This window comes from Dendrobates tinctorius, unplaced genomic scaffold, assembly GCF_039654945.1.
Source record: "Dendrobates tinctorius isolate UK_male_01 unplaced genomic scaffold, ASM3965494v1 ptg000203l, whole genome shotgun sequence".
Lineage (NCBI taxonomy): Eukaryota > Metazoa > Chordata > Amphibia > Anura > Dendrobatidae > Dendrobates > Dendrobates tinctorius.
The window spans coordinates 6,415,569-6,433,538 of NW_027361870.1; the positions used below are offsets into that span (position 1 = coordinate 6,415,569).

The 17,970-nt window shown below is 44.3% G+C and overlaps 1 protein-coding gene across 1 annotated transcript in view; it reads right to left on the bottom strand.

The window, feature by feature from the left end:
* The window catches only part of PPP3R1 (protein phosphatase 3 regulatory subunit B, alpha), a 129,160-nt gene that overhangs the window by 94,557 nt on the left and 16,633 nt on the right, over nt 1–17,970 (bottom strand). Inside the window, exon 2 of the mRNA XM_073553791.1 lies at nt 12,931–13,036. Coding sequence (XP_073409892.1) covers nt 12,931–12,957 — 27 coding nt within the window. The 5' untranslated portion in view covers nt 12,958–13,036. The remainder of the gene's footprint in view (nt 1–12,930; nt 13,037–17,970) is intronic.

Below are 17,970 nucleotides of genomic sequence, written 5' to 3' on the forward strand. Positions count from 1 at the left end.
GCAATATTTTTTGATGATAACCACACCATATCACCAACCTTAAACTGGGGACCAATGGTCCTATGTCGGTTGGAAAACCGCTGGGCCTTTTCCTGGGAGAGAGATAACTTATCCACCACTTGTTCCCAGATCTGGTGCATTCTCTCCACCACAGTGTCAACACCTGGGCAGGCAGAGGGCTCCACCTGCCCTGAAGAAAATCGAGGATGAAACCCAAAGTTACAAAAAAAAGGTGACATCAAAGTGGCAGAACTAGCTCTATTATTTAAAGCAAATTCGGCCAAGGGCAAAAATGAAACCCAATCATCCTGATCAGCAGAAATAAAACATCTCAAATATGACTCCAAGGTCTGGTTTGTTCTCTCTGTCTGCCCATTGGTCTGAGGGTGAAAAGCAGAGGAGAAGGACAACTGAATTCCCAGCTTGGAACAGAAAGTTCTCCAAAATCTAGACACAAACTGGACTCCTCTGTCAGATACAATGTTCTCAGGAATCCCGTGCAAGTGAACCACCTGTTGTAAAAACAGGGGCACCAACTCAGAGGAAGACGGTAACTTAGGGAGTGGTACAAGATGAACCATCTTAGAGAACCTATCACAAATCACCCAAATAACAGTCATTCTTTGAGAGACAGGCATATCAGAGATGAAATCCATTGAAATATGGGTCCATGACCTCTTGGGGACAGGCAAAGGCATCAACAACCCACTAGAGCGAGAACACGATTTAGACCGGGAGCACGTCCCACAGGACTGCACAAAATTCCTGACATCACGAGACAAGGAGGGCCACCAAAAAGACCGACTCACCAGATCGCTAGTACCAAAAATACCTGGATGACCAGCCAAAGCAGAGCAATGAACTTCAGACATCACTCTCTTCTTCCACTGGTTAGGAACATACAACTTTCCACTGGGACAACGCTCAGGTTTGTCCTCCTGGAACTCTTCCAGAGCACGTCTCAAATCGGGCGAGATGGCAGAAAGAACTACCCCTTCGCCTAAGATGGTAGCAGGCTTGGTCACCACAGGAGAATCAGCAAAGAAGCTCCTAGAGAGGGCGTCTGCCTTGACATTCTTAGTTCCAGAAAGAAAAGAAACCACAAAATCAAAACGTGTAAAAAACAAGGCCAACCTAGCCTGTCTAGGGTTCAAGCGCTCAGCCGACTCTAGGTAAATCAAATTCTTGTGGTCAGTGAGGACCACGACTTGATGCTTAGCTCCCTCCAACCAATGTCTCCACTCCTCAAATGCCCATTTCATGGCCAACAGTTCCCGATTCCCCACATCATAGTTACGTTCAGATTGAGAGAACTTTCGGGAAAAGAAAGCACAGGGATTCATTTTAGATGTTACAGGATCCTTTTGGGACAAAACAGCTCCTGCACCAATCTCAGAAGCATCCACCTCTACCTGGAACGGAAGTGAGACATCAGGTTGCCGCAAAACCGGGGCGGAGGTGAATCTTCGCTTCAGCTCCTGAAAGGAAGAAACAGCCTCCGGAGACCAATTTAACACATCAGCACCCTTCTTAGTCAAATCAGTCAATGGCTTGGCAATACTAGAAAATTTTGCTATAAATTTCCGATAAAAATTAGCAAAACCCAAAAACTTCTGGAGGGCCTTCAAAGAAGTGGGCTGAACCCAATCGTAAATGGCCTGTACCTTGGCCGGGTCCATTTCAATAGTTGACGGGGACAAAATAAATCCCAAAAAAGAAATCCTCTGTACTCCAAAAAGGCATTTAGATCCTTTGACATACAGGGAATTCTCCCTCAAGATCCGGAACACAGTCCGAATATGTTCCACATGAGAATCCCAATCCTTGGAGAAGATCAAAATATCATCCAGATAGATAATCAAAAATTTATCGACAAAATCTCGGAAAATATCGTTCATGAAGCACTGGAAGACAGAAGGGGCATTAGTGAGCCCAAAAGGCATCACCAGGTACTCAAAATGTCCCTCCGGAGTATTAAACGCCGTCTTCCATTCATCCCCATGCGTAATGCGAATAAGATTATACGCCCCCCTGAGGTCAAGCTTGGTAAACCAGCAAGCACCTTTAACTCTGGAGAATAGATCAGAAATCAGGGGTAACGGATACTGATATTTAACAGTAATTTTGTTGAGGGCACGATAATCAATACAAGGTCTTAATGATCCATCCTTTTTGGCTACAAAAAAAACCCCGGCACCTAAGGGTGACGAGGATGGTCTAATATGACCCTTCTCCAACGCCTCCTTAATATAGGATCGCATAGCCTCGTGCTCGGGTACAGATAAATTGAAGAGCCGACCCTTGGGAAATTTACACCCCGGGCTCAGTTCAATTCCACAGTCATAACTCCTATGAGGAGGCAGAGACGCAGACTCATTCTCACTAAATACATCATAAAAGTCCGCCAAATAATCAGGAACATCATGCGACTGAGGAGAGGTGGAAAACACCGGAGCCTCACTAAAGGCACACCGACAACCCCAACTCACCACAGACACAGATTTCCAATCCAAAACTGGATTATGAATTTGTAACCAGGGACACCCCAGAACAATAGTATCATGCAGATTATGCAACACCAAAAATCTGCAATTTTCTTGATGGTCTGGGGCGACCCGCATTACCATCTGGGTCAAAAACTGAGGTTTATTTTTAGCCAAAGGAGTAGCATCAATCCCCCTCAAAGGGATAGGCGTCTGCAGAGGTGTCATCGGAAATCCACAACGTTTAGCAAAATCCAAGTCCATTAGGTTTAGGGCTGCTCCCGAATCCACAAAAGCCTTGGCGGAAAATGTGGACAGGGAGCAGATCAGAGTAATAGCCAGAAGAAACTTAGGTTGAACACCACCAACAGAAAACGTGTGTGCAAAGCGTTTTTCTCGTTTAGGACAGACAGAAATAATATGCGAGGCATCTCCACAGAAAAAACACAACTTATTACGCCTTCTGAACTCCTGACGCTGCTCTCTGGAAAAAACTCTATCACATTGCATAGGTTCAGACATTTGTTCAACAGGTGGCAACACCTCTCGTGCAGCTTTGCGTTCGCGCAAACGCTGATCAACCTGAATGGCTAATGACATAGAATCGTCAAGACCAGAGGGAACAGGAAATCCCACCATAGTATCTTTTACGGCTTCTGACAACCCCTTCCGAAAGAGAGCGGCCAAGGCATTATCATTCCAGGTAGTAAGTACTGCCCACTTTCGGAATTTTTGACAGTACAATTCTGCAGAATCACGACCCTGGTTCAATGCCAGCAGGGTCTTTTCAGCCTGATCAATGGCATTAGGTTCGTCATACAACAACCCCAAGGCCTGAAAAAATGCGTTCACATTAGTCAGAACAGGATCATCTGGTTTCAAAGAAAACGCCCAATCCTGGGGATCGCCACGCAGCAAAGAGATGACAATTTTAACCTGCTGCGCGGAGCTCCCTGACTAGTTAGGCTTCAAGGCAAAAAATAATTTACAATTATTTTTGAAATTCAAAAATTTAGACCGATTCCCAAAAAATACATCAGGTGTAGGAATCTTTGGTTCAGCAGCATGTGAATGAGCAAGGTAGGCGGAAATTCCCCGCACTTCCGCAGCGAGCTGCTCCACACGATCAGTCAATTGCTTTATCTCCATTGAGAGAAAAAAAAAATTCCCCCTACGGCCTCAGAGATATAGAGGAAAAAATATACACTCTTTTTTTTTTTTTCTTACAATTCTTTCCTGCTATTGAGTACCCTAGGATCTGCGGTATGGCGGGTGATTCTGTTATGATTGAGTCACCGTAGGAGGCAGACACAAAAATAGATGCTACGTCCAGAAAACCAGAAAAGTTGGCAACTATCAGATTGCAGACCCCTGAACCTATCAACACAACTAGCAGTAGCCGTGGGGGGTTCCTACGATGCCCTAGACCCCTCGATCACAGCCGGAGCGCTAAATAGCCTAAAGACAGAAAAGGAAATCTAAACTGCCCCAGAGCAGACCCCAAAGTAAAAGGCAGCCCCCAACATATAATGACGGTGAAGAAAGATGAAAAAACACTCACACAGATAGAAAGATAGGCTGAGCAAACAATGGGGCCCAAGCTAACTAAACAGAAAAGGAAAGGAAAGGAAGGTTGCTGTCTGCAATCTGCCAAAACCCTATCAAAGACATAAGCCAACAAGCTGATATGAAAAACACCCTGAAGCAGCTAGGCTTCAAAAACTAAATCAGCACTCAGGTATATTCAGAAGACAGAGCTAAAGGAATTCAGCACACCCCAGCAGGGAATGGCAGAAATCCAGAAAAACAAAGCAAAACAAAGTCAAAGCACCAATGCAAAAAGCCGAGCAGAAAACTTAGCTTTAGAAGAGCAGGAATTCAGACTGGTCTCCAAGGATCCCACAGAGAAATCACCCGCAGGGCAGAAGGGCGTCGGCAGCCTTATATCCAGTCAGTAACTCCACTCAGCCAGTCATCATCATCAGACTCAGGTGTTTGATAATCAGGCTCACTACCTTTCTTTACCAGAAGAGGGAGTTCCTCGGGCCTCAGTAGTGAAGGGGAAAATGAACTCACAACAGTTAGGGCTAGGGTTAGGGCTAGGGTTAGGGCTAGGGTTAGGGTTAGGGCTGAGATTAGGGTTAGGGGTGTGTTGGGGTTCGGGTTGGAGTTAGAATTGGGGGTTTCCACTGTTTGGGCACATCAGGGGCTCTCCAAATGCAACATGGCGTCTGATCTCAATTCCAGCCAATTCTGAGTTGAAAAAGTCAAATGGTGCTCAATCCCTTCCAAGCTCTGCCATGCGCCCAAACAGTGTTTTACCCCCACATGTAGGATATCAGCCTACTCAGGACAAATTGCAAAACAATTTTTGGGGTCCAATTTCTCCTGTTACCCTTAGGAAAATAAAAAATTGGGGCAAAAATATCATTTTTGTGGAAAAAAATGATTTTTTTATTTTCACGTCCGAGTGTTATAAACTTCTGTGAAGCACTTGGGAGTTCAAAGTGCTCACCACACATCTAGATAAGTTCCGTGGGGGGTCTAGTGTCCAAAATGGGGTCACTTGTGGGGAGTTTCAATAGTTTAGGTACATCAGGGGCTCTCCAAACGCACATGACACCCGCAGACCATTCCATCAAAGTCTGCATTCCAAAACGTCACTGCTTCCCTTCCGAGCCCCGACGTGTGTCCATACAGTAGCTTTCTCCCACATATGGGGTGTCAGCGTACTCAGAACAAATTTGACAACAACTTTTGGGGTCCAATTTCTCCTGTTACCCTTGGGAAAATGAAAAAATTGGGGACTAATTGATCATGTTTGTGGAAAAAATACGATTTTTTTATTTTCCTGCCCGGGCATTATAAACTTTTGTGAAGCCCTTGGGGGTTCAAAGTGCTCACCACACATCTAGATAAGTTCCTTAGGGGGTCTCATTTCCAAAATGGGGTCATTTGTGGGGGTTTCCACTGTTTAGGTACATTAGGGGCTCTCCAAAGGCAACATGACACCCGCAGACCATTCCATCAAAGTCTGCATTCCAAAACGTCACTGCTTCCCTTCCGAGCCCCGACATTTGTCCATACAGTAGTTTTCTCCCACATATGGGGTGTCAGCGTACTCAGGACAAATTGGACAACAACTTTTGGGGTCCAATTTCTCCTGTTACCCTTGGGAAAATGAAAAAATTGGGGACTAATTGATCATGTTTGTGGAAAAAATACGATTTTTTTATTTTCATGCCCGGGCATTATAAACTTCTGTGAAGCCCTTGGGGGTTCAAAGTGCTCACCACACATCTAGATACATTCCTTAGGGGGTTTAGTTTACAAAATGGGGTCATTTGTGGGGGTTTCCACTGTTTAGGTACATTAGGGGCTCTCCAAAGGCAACATGACACCCGCAGACCATTCCATCAAAGTCTGCATTCCAAAACGTCACTACTTCCCTTCCGAGCCCTGACGTGTGTCCATACAGTAGTTTTCTCCCACATATGGGGTGTCAGCATACTCAGGACAAATTGGACAACAACTTTTGGGGTCCAATTTCTCCTGTTACCCTTGGGAAAATGAAAAAATTGGGGACTAATTGATCATGTTTGTGGAAAAAATACGATTTTTTTATTTTCATGCCCGGGCATTATAAACTTCTGTGAAGCCCTTGGGGGTTCAAAGTGCTCACCACACATCTAGATAAGTTCCTTAGGGGGTCTCGTTTCCAAAATGGGGTCATTTGTTGGGGGTTTCCACTGTTTAGGTACATTAGGGGCTCTCCAAAGGCAACATGACACCCGCAGACCATTCCATCAAAGTCTGCATTCCAAAACGTCACTACTTCCCTTCCGAGCCCTGACGTGTGTCCATAAAGTAGTTTTCTCCCACATATGGGGTGTCAGCGTACTCAGGACAAATTGGATAACAACTTTTGGGGTTCAATTTCTCCTGTTACCCTTGGGAAAATAAAAAAATTGGGGACTAATTGATCATGTTTGTGGAAAAAATACAATTTTTTTATTTTCATGCCCTGGCATTATAAACTTCTGTGAAGCCCTTGGGGATTCAAAGTGCTCACCTCACATCTAGATAAGTTCCTTAGGGGTCTAGTTTTCAAAATGGGGTCATTTGTGGGGGGTTTCCACTGTTTAGGTACATTAGGGGCTCTCCAAAGGCAACATGACACCCGCAGACCATTCCATCAAAGTCTGCATTCCAAAACATCACTACTTCCCTTCCGATCCCCGACGTGTGCCCATACAGTAGTTTTCTCCCACATATGGGGTATCAGCATACTCAGGACAAATTGGACAACAACTTTTGGGGTCCAATTTCTCCTGGTACCCTTGGGAAAATAAAAAAATGGTGACTAAAAGATCATGTTTGTGGGAAAAAATACGAATTCTTTATTTTCACTCCCGGGCGTTATAAACTTCTGTGAAGCACTGGGGGGTTCAAAGTGCTCACCACACATCTAGATAAGTTCCTTGGGGGGTCTAGTTTACAAAATGGTGTCATTTGTGGGGGGGTTCCACTGTTTAGGTACATCAGGGGTTTTCCAATCGCGACATGGTGTCCGATCTCAATTCCAGCCAAAAACGTCAAATGGCGCTGCTTCCCTTCCGAGCTCTGCCATGCGCCCAAATAGTGGTTTACTCCCACATGAGGGGTATCAGCGTACTCAGGACAAATTGCACAATAACTTTTAGGGTCCTGTTACCCTTGGAAAAATAAGAATTGAGGGTGAAAAGATCATTTTTGTGGAAAAAATATGATTTTTTAATTGTATGGCTTTATGTTATAAACTTCTGTGAAGCCCATGGGGGTTCAAAGTTCTCACCACACATCTAGATAAGTTCCTTAGGGGATCTAGTTTCCAAAATGGTGTCATTTGTGGGGGTTTCCACTGTTTTGGTACATCAGGAGTTTTCCAAACGCGACATGGTGTCCGATCTCAATTCCAGCCAAAAACATCAAATGGCGCTGCTTCCCTTCCGAGCTCTGCCATGCGCCCAAATAGTGGTTTACCCCCACATGTGGGGTATCAGCGTACTCAGGACAAATTGCACAATAACTTTTAGGGTCCTGTTACCCTTGGAAAAATAAGAATTGAGGGTGAAAAGATCATTTTTGTGGAAAAAATATGATTTTTTAATTGTATGGCTTTATGTTATAAACTTCTGTGAAGCCCATGGGGGTTCAAAGTTCTCACCACACATCTAGATAAGTTCCTTAGGGGGTCTAGTTTCCAAAATGGTGTCATTTGTGGGGGGGTTTCCACTGTTTTGGTACATCAGGAGTTTTCCAAAGGCGACATGGTGTCCGATCTCAATTCCAGCCAAAAACGTCAAATGGTGCTGCTTCCCTTCCGAGCTCTGCCATGCGCCCAAATAGTGGTTTACCCCCACATGTGGGGTATCAGCGTACTCAGGACAAATTGCACAATAACTTTTAGGGTCCTGTTACCCTTGGAAAAATAAGAATTGAGGGTGAAAAGATCATTTTTGTGGAAAAAATATGATTTTTTAATTGTACGTCTGTATGTTATAAACTTCTGTGAAGCCCTTGGGGGTTCAAAGTTCTCACCACACATCTAGATAAGTTCCTTAGGGGGTCTAGTTTCCAAAATGGTGTCATTTGTGGGGGGTTTCCACTGTTTTGGTACATCAGGGGTTTTCCAATCGCGACATGATGTCCGATCTCAATTCCAGCCAAAAACGTCAAATGGCGCTGCTTCCCTTCCAAGCTCTGCCATGCGCCCAAATAGTGGTTTACCCCCACATGTGGGGTATCAGCGTACTCAGGACAAATTGCACAATAACTTTTAGGGTCCTGTTACCCTTGGAAAAATAAGAATTGAGGGTGAAAAGATCATTTTTGTGGAAAAAATATGATTTTTTAATTGTACCGCTGTACGTTATAAACTTCTGTAAAGCACTTGCGGGTACAAAGTTCTCACCACATATCTAGATAAGTTCCTTGGGGGGTCTAGTTTCCAAAATGGGGTCACTTGTAGGGGGTTTCCACTGTTTAGGTACATCAGGGACTCTCCAAACGTGACATGGCGTCCAATCTGAATTCCAGCCAATTTTGCATTGAAAAAGTCAAACGGCGCTCCTTCCATTCTGAGCTCTGCCATGCGCCGAAACAGTCGTTCCCCCACACATATCAGGTATCAGCGTACTCAGGACAAATTGCACAATAACTTTTGCAGTCCAATTTCTCCTGTTACCCTTGGTAAAATAAAAAAAATTTAACCTGAAGTATTTTTTTTATGAAAAAAAGTTAGATGTTCATTTTTTTTTAAATATTCTAAAAAATTCCTGTGACGCACCTAAAGGGTTAATAAACTTCTTGAATGTGGTTTTGAGCACCTTAAGGGGTGCAGTTTTTAGAATGGTGTCACTTTTGGGTATTTTCTATCATATAGACCCCTCAAAGTGGCTTCAAATGTGATGTGGTCCTAAAAATAAAATGGTGTTGTAAAAATGAGAAATCGCTGGTCAACTTTTAACCCTTATAACTTCCTAACAAAAAAAAATTTTGGTTCCAAAATTATGCTGATGTAAAGTAAACATGTGGGAAATGTTAGTTATCAAGTTTTTTGTGTGCCGTATCTCTGTGATTTAAGGGCATAAAAATTCAAAGTTGGAAAATTGCAAAATTTTCAAAATTTTCAATAAATTTCCGTTTTTCTCACAAATAAACGCAAGTTATTTGAATGAAATTTTACCACTAACATGAAGTACAATATGTCACGAGAAAACAATGTCAGAATCACCAAGATCCATGGAAGCGTTCCAGAGTTACGACCTCATAAAGGTACAGTGGTCAGAATTGTAAAAATTGGCCCGGTCATGAACGTGCAAACCACCCTTTGGGGTGAAGGGGTTAAATGCAGATTGCACATTTTCTGTTAGTACAATATACAGTTGTGGCCAAAAGTATTGACACCCCTGCAATTCTGTCAGATAATACTCAGTTTCTTCCTGACAATGATTGCAAACACAAATTCTTTGGTATCATTATCTTCATTTAATTTGTCTTAAATGAAAAAACACAAAAGAGAATGAAGCAAAAAGCAAAACATTGATCATTTCACACAAAACTCCAAAAATGGGCCAGACACAAGTATTGGCACCCTCAGCCTAATACTTGGTTGCACAACCTTTAGCCAAAATAACTGCGACCAACCGCTTCCGGTAACCATCAATGAGTTACTTACAATGCTCTGCTGGAATTTTAGACCATTCTTCTTTGGCAAACTGCTCCAGGTCCCTGATATTTGAAGGGTGCCTTCTCCAAACTGCCATTTTTAGATCTCTCCACAGGTGTTCTATGGGATTCAGGTCTGGACTCATTGCTGGTCACCTTAGAAGTCTCCAGTGCTTTCTCTCAAACCATTTTCTAGTGCTTTTTGAAGTGTGTTTTGGGTCATTGTCCTGCTGGAAGACCCATGACCTCTGAGGGAGACCCAGCTTTCTCACACTGGGCCCTACATTATGCTACAAAATTTGTTGGTAGTCTTCAGACTTCATAATGCCATGCACACGGTCAAGCAGTCCAGTGCCAGAGGCAGCAAAGCAACCCCAAAACATCAGGGAACCTCCACCATGTTTGACTGTAGGGACCGTGTTCTTTTCTTTGAATGCCTCTTTTTTCTCCTGTAAACTCTATGTTGATGCCTTTGCCCAAAAAGCTCTACTTTTGTCTCATCTGACCAGAGAACGCTCTTCCAAAAAGTTTTAGGCTTTTTCAGGTAAGTTTTGGCAAACTCCAGCCTGGCTTTTTTATGTCTCGAGTTAAGAAGTGGGGTCTTCCTGGGTCTCCTACCATACAGTCCCTTTTTATTCACACGCCGATGGATAGTACGGGTTGACACTGTTGTACCCTTGGACTGCAGGGCAGCTTGAACTTGTTTGTATGTTAGTTGAGGTTCTTTATCCAACATCCGCACAATCTTGTGTTGAAATCTCTTGTCAATTTTTTTTTTCCGTCCACATCTAGAGAGGTTAGCCAAAGTGCCATGGGCTTTAAACTTCTTGATGACACTGCGCACAGTAGACACAGGAACATTCAGGTCTTTGGAGATGGACTTGTAGCCTTGAGATTGCTCATGCTTCCTCACAATTTGGTTTCTCAAGTCCTCAGACAGTTCTTTGGTCTTCTTTCTTTTCTCCATGCTTAATGTGGTACACACAAGGACACAGGACAGATGTTGAGTCAACTTTAATCCATGTCAACTGGCTGTAAGTGTGATTTAGTTATTGCCAACACCTGTTAGGTGCCACAGGTAAGTTACAGGTGCTGTTAATTACACAAACTAGAGAAGCATCACATGATTTTTCGAACAGTGCCAATACTTTTGTCCACCCTCTTTTTTATGTTTGGTGTGGAATTATATCCAATTTGGCTTTAGGACAATTCTTTTTGTGTTTTTTCATTTAAGACAAATTAAATGAAGATAATAATACCAAAGAATTTGTGTTTGCAATCATTTTCAGGAAGAAACTGAGTATTATCTGACAGAATTGCAGGGGTGTCAATACTTTTGGCCACAACTGTACCTCATTTGAATCCAGAAATATAACTGAGTCCATCAGTTATTAGATATATGAAACTGAAATAGCTGTTGCCAAAACCAAAATTGTTATAAAGAAAAAAGGTTAACATTAATAGGGGTGCCCAAACTTTAACATATATATGACTGCATAAGGTGGCTATAGCTAGTGTGGGGATGTGACTCGCTTAGGTGCAGTGGGAGACAAATATGAGACCGGTTCTTCAACAGTGCTTGCGGTTTATTTACGTCATAAACGCACCAGGCAGCGTAACACCAAAAAGTAGCCTTTAGCTCAGGCAAAATAACCCAAAAAGTCCGTGGTTGTAGACTCATAGCAGGAGTCTCAGCACACATGGGAGGCTTAGTCCTCCCCACATACAGCTCCCTGGTTCAGGAGCAGGCCACATTATAAGGCTGTAGCCAAACCCACGATCCCAGCAGCTGACTGGTCACCTGGCTGTGACCTCACCACAGGTCCTTCAAACAACCACAATAACCATATCTGGTATGCTTTACATTATAGAGACAAGCCATTTATGAGGCACATATCTCCCATCGATTACACGACCCTTAGCCCTGCCACACTAGATTATTATATATTGCGCGAAAACTGATCGCAAGATACTGGATAAATGAAGATCCGCCGACGTTGAGGGAATTTTTCAGTCTGACTATATTGTGAATATGGAAAAAGGCATTTACGTTAAGAGAAAAAGCATAAGAACATTTGAGACACTGTGGACACCTTGAGGGGAGAGAAGATGACCCTGAACTTAAGTTACACCATGCATTATTTGCTGCTCTGGTATGTAATGAAGGGGAGGGGAAGGGACGGAGGGAATTTCTGAAACTAATGACCATTGTTAATGTTTTCATTGCGATTTTTGTTCTATTGTTTTGTACCTTGAATTTGGTTAAATAAAAATTTATCTGATTTAAAAAAAAAAAAAATATGATAAAGTTTTCTTATTTTCACGTGAGATTTATTAAATAAAGTGTAACCGTCATTTTTATGTCAGGAGACCCCCGGTCAGGTCGGTATTGCATTGAATGCACCCCAAGAAGGACAAAGATCTAGACCCCATTGACCACATATAGATGCCAGATTTGAAGTTACAGTGAGGCACAGGATCCAGAGTGAACACATGCCGGTTTAAGGGCCCCGTCACACATAGCGACGCACCATCGATCCTGACAACGATATGACCTTGTCACGATCGCTGGTGTGTCGCTACATGATCGCTGGTGAGCTGTCAAACAGGCAGCTTCACCAGCGATCAGCACCAGCGACACGCGGGTAACAAGCGACGCACGTCGCTTAGTTACCCACTGTGTACCTTAGTTACCAGCGCGCTGGTGCAGGGAGCTGATAACCAAGGTACACATCGGGTTTCTAAGTGGCATGCGGCACTTAGAAACCTGATGTGTACTTTGGTTACCAACTCCCTGCACCAGCGCGCTGGTAACTAAGGTACACATCGGGTTTATAAGTGCTGCACGCCGCTTAGAACCCCGATGCGTACCTTAGTTACCAGCTTCTGCTCGCTGGTCTCTCTCCTCCCACACGCAGCGATGCGTGCTGGCCAGTGGGAGACCAGCGATCAGAAAAATGTCCTGGCCATTCCAGGACGATCAGCGATACCGGGCAGGGGGGCCGGTCGCTGCTAAGTGTCACACACAGCGATCTCACTGGTGAAATCGCTGTTGCGTCACAAAACTTGTGACTCAGCAGCGATCTCGCTAGCGAGATTGCTGTGTGTGACGGGGGCTTTAGTCTTGAATACCCCATTCCATGCAGTGCCCCCTCAGCTCAGCAGGACCACTTTAAACAATTTACACATTTAATGGGCTTGACCTTCACCTGTTAGTGCGGACTTTTGGGTGACCTACCTTGGTTTTCTTCTTCTGTTGATCCATTTCACAGACTGACAATGAGGAAAATACAAATTCAGATAATGTAATGTAAATCCACTTTGTAAAACTTCATAACATAGACCTGGTGGGAGAAACAATTGATTGCTTAGACTTGTCAGCATTGCACACAAAAAAATCCAATACTACATCTACAAATGGCACTGCAAACTTCACAGAACCATATTTTAGCTCATGCCTGAAAAGTGGGTAATGTGGGCTACAAACCTGTCATCTGCCCTGTACTTATGGTGATAACGTCACAATTTTATACCCTCACATGGGTACAGCCTAGGCTTTAATGTGTGGTGCCCTGATGAATCATGGATGTGGCCTATTGCGTCTTACAGGGAACCTGTCATCTTGGACAACCCAGTTTACTTGCAGATGTAGGGCTCAATACAGCAAGATAGGCATTGTTCACGTTGGTGTTGAAGAGGCGTACTGGAGTCAGATGCTCCCGATTCCTGAAGAGGAGCATTTGACAAATGGAGTGTGCCTTCGTGCACCACCCTTGAAGTTTTACTCCAGCAAAGTACTGTAGCGCCATTTCTGGCATAGGTAACACCACATCTCATCATGAATTAGATCAGCTGTGTCGTCCTCCCCCAGCTCCACCCATTTTGGCAGACCTGCAAGAAACTGTCACGAAGACTGCAAAATTGGCAAAATGTTGGCACAAGTCAAAGTTGATTTCAAATTTTGCGACTTCTGAAAGCTTTTACACCAGAATTCCGGTGGAAACGTTGATGAATTGGGCCCATCTACTGGTAAATCCTGTTACAATACTTACAGGCCGCTTTACTGAAAGGGCAGCTACTGATAGAAAATTAACTTGCCCCTATGAATAAATGCTGATCATGATAAGTTTAATTCCTCCTGGTAGCCGTGCCTTCAGTGACGCATTGATTTAGCATTGTAATATTGTAGCATTTTCTGAAAGGTGACCGGGTCCTTTTAACGCATGTTGTATATTGGAGATATTAAAAGGGATTGTCTCATCTTAACCCCTCTTTCTTTAACTTGTCCCAGAGATTAGTTGATAGTCGTGGGGTTCTGAAAACCCAGGTAAATTCATGTTTTTACAAGAGGAATTTGCTGCTGACCAAATATTTTCTGCACAAAAGTCACTGCAGGAAAAGTAGCACTTTTAAAATAGCAAAATTGGGATAAAATAAGAAAATATAAATGGTAAATTTAAAAAAAAGGGTCAAAAGCCACACTAATTACATTAGTATTCTCTTAAAATTTGATACATGCACTTGGGAGAAGTATTTTATAACCCTCAATCTGTGGGCTACCTGGCTTGGACCCTGGTCGTTGACATTCCCGTCAACCATTGGATACACATGCCCTATGAAGTCTGAATGTCCATGTAACCTCTGACCCCTCATGAAAAGCAGTGGTGAGTAAACCTGAATCTAACTTTCTTCTGTCTCAAGGGAACCATAAGAGAATAATATTGCTAAGCAGCAATGAATGTTAATTTTCACACACTCTCTTCAAGTCTTTGTTACTGAAATACAGGAGTAGATTCGACAAAGGCATCAGCACCGAATTAGGATGTATGTAAGAGATGGTGATGGGCAAATGATTTATGAAGGACAATTCCCAGGTAGGTAGAAAGGCAGCTTTGAGATAATCAGTGAGCGCCGGTTGTCCTATGAATCCAACTACCAAAAGTAGAAGAGACAGCCAGAAGAGCCACAGTGTGAACTACCTCAACTCCTACGATGAGCATCAGCTTCACCCTATACTCCTAACTTGTTCTTTCAGGAGCCATGTTTCAGCTAGGATTTTTCCCCCAATACATGAAAGACTCCCTATTCTTGACAACTTTTTCTTCAATTTCTTTACATACTAATGTTTGTCTGATCCCCACTTCCTTTTGGCTTCCCCATGAACAAAAGATTGGGCATATTGAATTTAATCAAGGGGGTCCCATGCATGCCAAGGTTGCACCAAGCACCTGTACACGGTGGTCCACTTATATGGATAGACCTGGGTGGGCCATTTATAAAGTTGGATCCAAAATGGCCGACTTTAAAAAGGCCACCATGGTCACCACCCATCTTGAAAAGTTTTCCCCCTCCCATATACTAATGTGCCACAAACAGGAAGTTGATATCACCAACCATTCCCATTTTATTTAGGTATATCCATATACATGGCACACCCAGGTGTATCCATATACTGTAAATGGCCCACCCTGTACTTGCCCTGAATAGTCATTCTCTGCCGGCACAGAACCCCTGTAAGAACACTCTCCTCAATTCTCCGATAGCCTACCAATATCTTGGATTTTGTTTCTTTACCTCTCCTACTTACGCTGCCCATGTACACTCTCTTGACTATGAATGTTAGGTTTACAATCAAGATTAGAAGCAAAAGGAACCAAGTAACTAAATCAAGGGCAAGGCAGAAGCATATTGTACGAATGTGGTCAGAATCCGGTGTCAGTAACAAGTCAATACAATAACGGATAACCAAGCAAGGGTGTACCTCAATCTACAAGCAAGAAATTCATGGCTGATTTTCTTTTAAGTATGACCTGTCACCAGGTAAAAAGTGGCCAGTTCTTTGGTTGCTCCCTCAAGTATGCAGTATTTCTTTTTTCTGTTTGTAATTGCCGCCTTACAGTCCAGGATGGGTTTTCTTATTTAGTAATTTTTAGGGTCTTTGTATCCGGGTATTGTGAAGGAAATATATAATTGTAAGGTAAACCATAATATTAGTAAAATAACTAGATAAGTCTGCATCCAAGACATTCAATTAACCTATCATCCAGTCACCAAACAACAATCTTTAAAAATTGTCCAAATCAGGTAATCCTGTGAATATAAGCCTACTGTATGGCCAGGACTATAAAAAGCTGGGTGATAAAATAAGTAGCTCACATGCGGAGGCTGCATATGCTGGTGTGACCCATAGTCCATTTCTCCTTCCCTCGAGGAAACAGAAGATAACTAGATAGAAACATTTTAGGTATTTGTTATTTCTCCCTTTTTATTTTATACCCGTTTTGCATATTTGTGTCATTTTATTTTTATCTTTTTATATCTTTCATTGTAAGCACTGTATATTTTTTATATTAAAGCTCAAAATAAGTTTGATCCTTATATGCGCTAAAATATCCATAGCCTTTGACAGTGTGTAGGGTCCTAGCAGGTTCGCAGGATGCAGTGACGAGACACGAGACTGAGTGTGGTTTGTGGAATAAACTTTTATAAAACTGTAGCCGCGGGGCTATATTGAGCTAACAACAAATGTAAACAACAATCAGTCCACGCAGGGACTCAACAACCCTAACAACACTTTTCTTATGGTGCATGCGACTAACCCGGTTTGCCCGGTTGCTATAGGCCACGTATGACCAAACTGGGGGGTCCTTATCTCATATAGTACACTTATCTTTCCAGGGGTCTGTCCGCATCACAGGCGTGGCCGCGTAGAGATCGCTGATGCTGCTGCCTTGACGCCTCGATATTCCGGGGTGAAACTGGGCTCGACAGACCCGTGAAAAAGCGATGCCGGTGGGGCGCAACAGGCCCTGAAGAAACGATGACGGTGGGGCGCAACGGGCCCTGAAGAAAACGATGACGGTGGGGCGCAACGGGCCCTGAAGAAAACGATGACGGTGGGGCGCAACGGGCCCTGAAGAAAACGATGACGGTGGGGCGCAGCAGGCCCTGAAGAAATGATGACGGTGGGGCGCAGCAGGCCCTGAAAAAAACGATGACGGTGGGGCGCAACAGGCCCTGAAGAAATGATGACGGTGGAGCGCAACAGGCCTGAAGAAAACGATGACGGTGGGTCACAACAGGCCCTGAAGAAACCGATGACGGTGGGGCGCAACAGGCCCTGAAGAAAACGATGACGGTGGGGCGCAACGGGCCCTGAAGAAAATGATGACGGTGGGGCGCAGCAGGCCCTGAAGAAATGATGACGGTGGGGCGCAGCAGGCCCTGAAGAAAACGATGACGGTGGGGCGCAACAGGCCCTGAAGAAATGATGACAGTGGAGCGCAACAGGCCTAAAGAAAACGATGACGGTGGGGCACAACAGGCCTTGAAGAAAACGATGACGGTGGGGCGCAACGGGCCCTGAAGAAAACGATGACGGTGGGGCGCAACATGCCCTGAAGAAATGATGACGGTGGAGCGCAACAGGCTTGAAGAAAACGATGACGGTGGGGCACAACAGGCCCTGAAGAAACCGATGACGGTGGGGCGCAACAGGCCTTGAAGAAAGCGATGAAGGTGGGGCGCAACGGGCCCTGAAGAAAACGATGACGGTGGGGCGCAGCAGGCCCTGAAGAAAACGATGACGGTGGGGTGCAACAGGCCCTCTCTGTTTCACCCGAATTCTTGTCTGTTTCTCTCTCAACTGCCACTTCAGCGCGCCCCCTGCTCTTGTTAAGCTTGCCCCGCCCCCTGTTTCCCTGACAACTTCAGTCAAGTCTTTTCTTTTACTGTCCTCCCAGCATCGTTCCCTCAGGAACCCTGATGGCGGTCCCCTGGGCACCTGCCCCTTCACTGTCTGGGAGTCCCCCTCCCCACACTCCCCCACCCTGTAAGCTCGCCAGTCCTCAGGTGAGGGCTTTAGTCTATTGAGTTCGGTCTGTAGGGGTTTCAATGTTCGTTGCCATATGAATTGATCTTGCTCATATCGTTCAGGGGGTTTGCCGGCTGTTGACCGCTCGGAGCGTCTAAGTTCAACTGGGGTAGAGTTGTCTGGGGTGGTGGACATCGGTGGGCTGGTTGGTGCAGGCGGGCTAATTGTGTCAGATGATTCATTACTGAGTGGAGGGCCTCCGGGTCCTGGGAGACAATCTTTGTCGTCGTCCGGGTCCCAACATACGGAAGATGGTTCAGATGTCGACGGGATAGGCTCCGGTTGCTTCGGGTCGGAGGAAGTACATGGGCGTAACATATTACGATGCACAACACGAGTGGGCAGTGTTTCATCCTTTTCAGGTCGTATTTCGTACACCGGTCCGTCAGGATGGATACGGCGTAA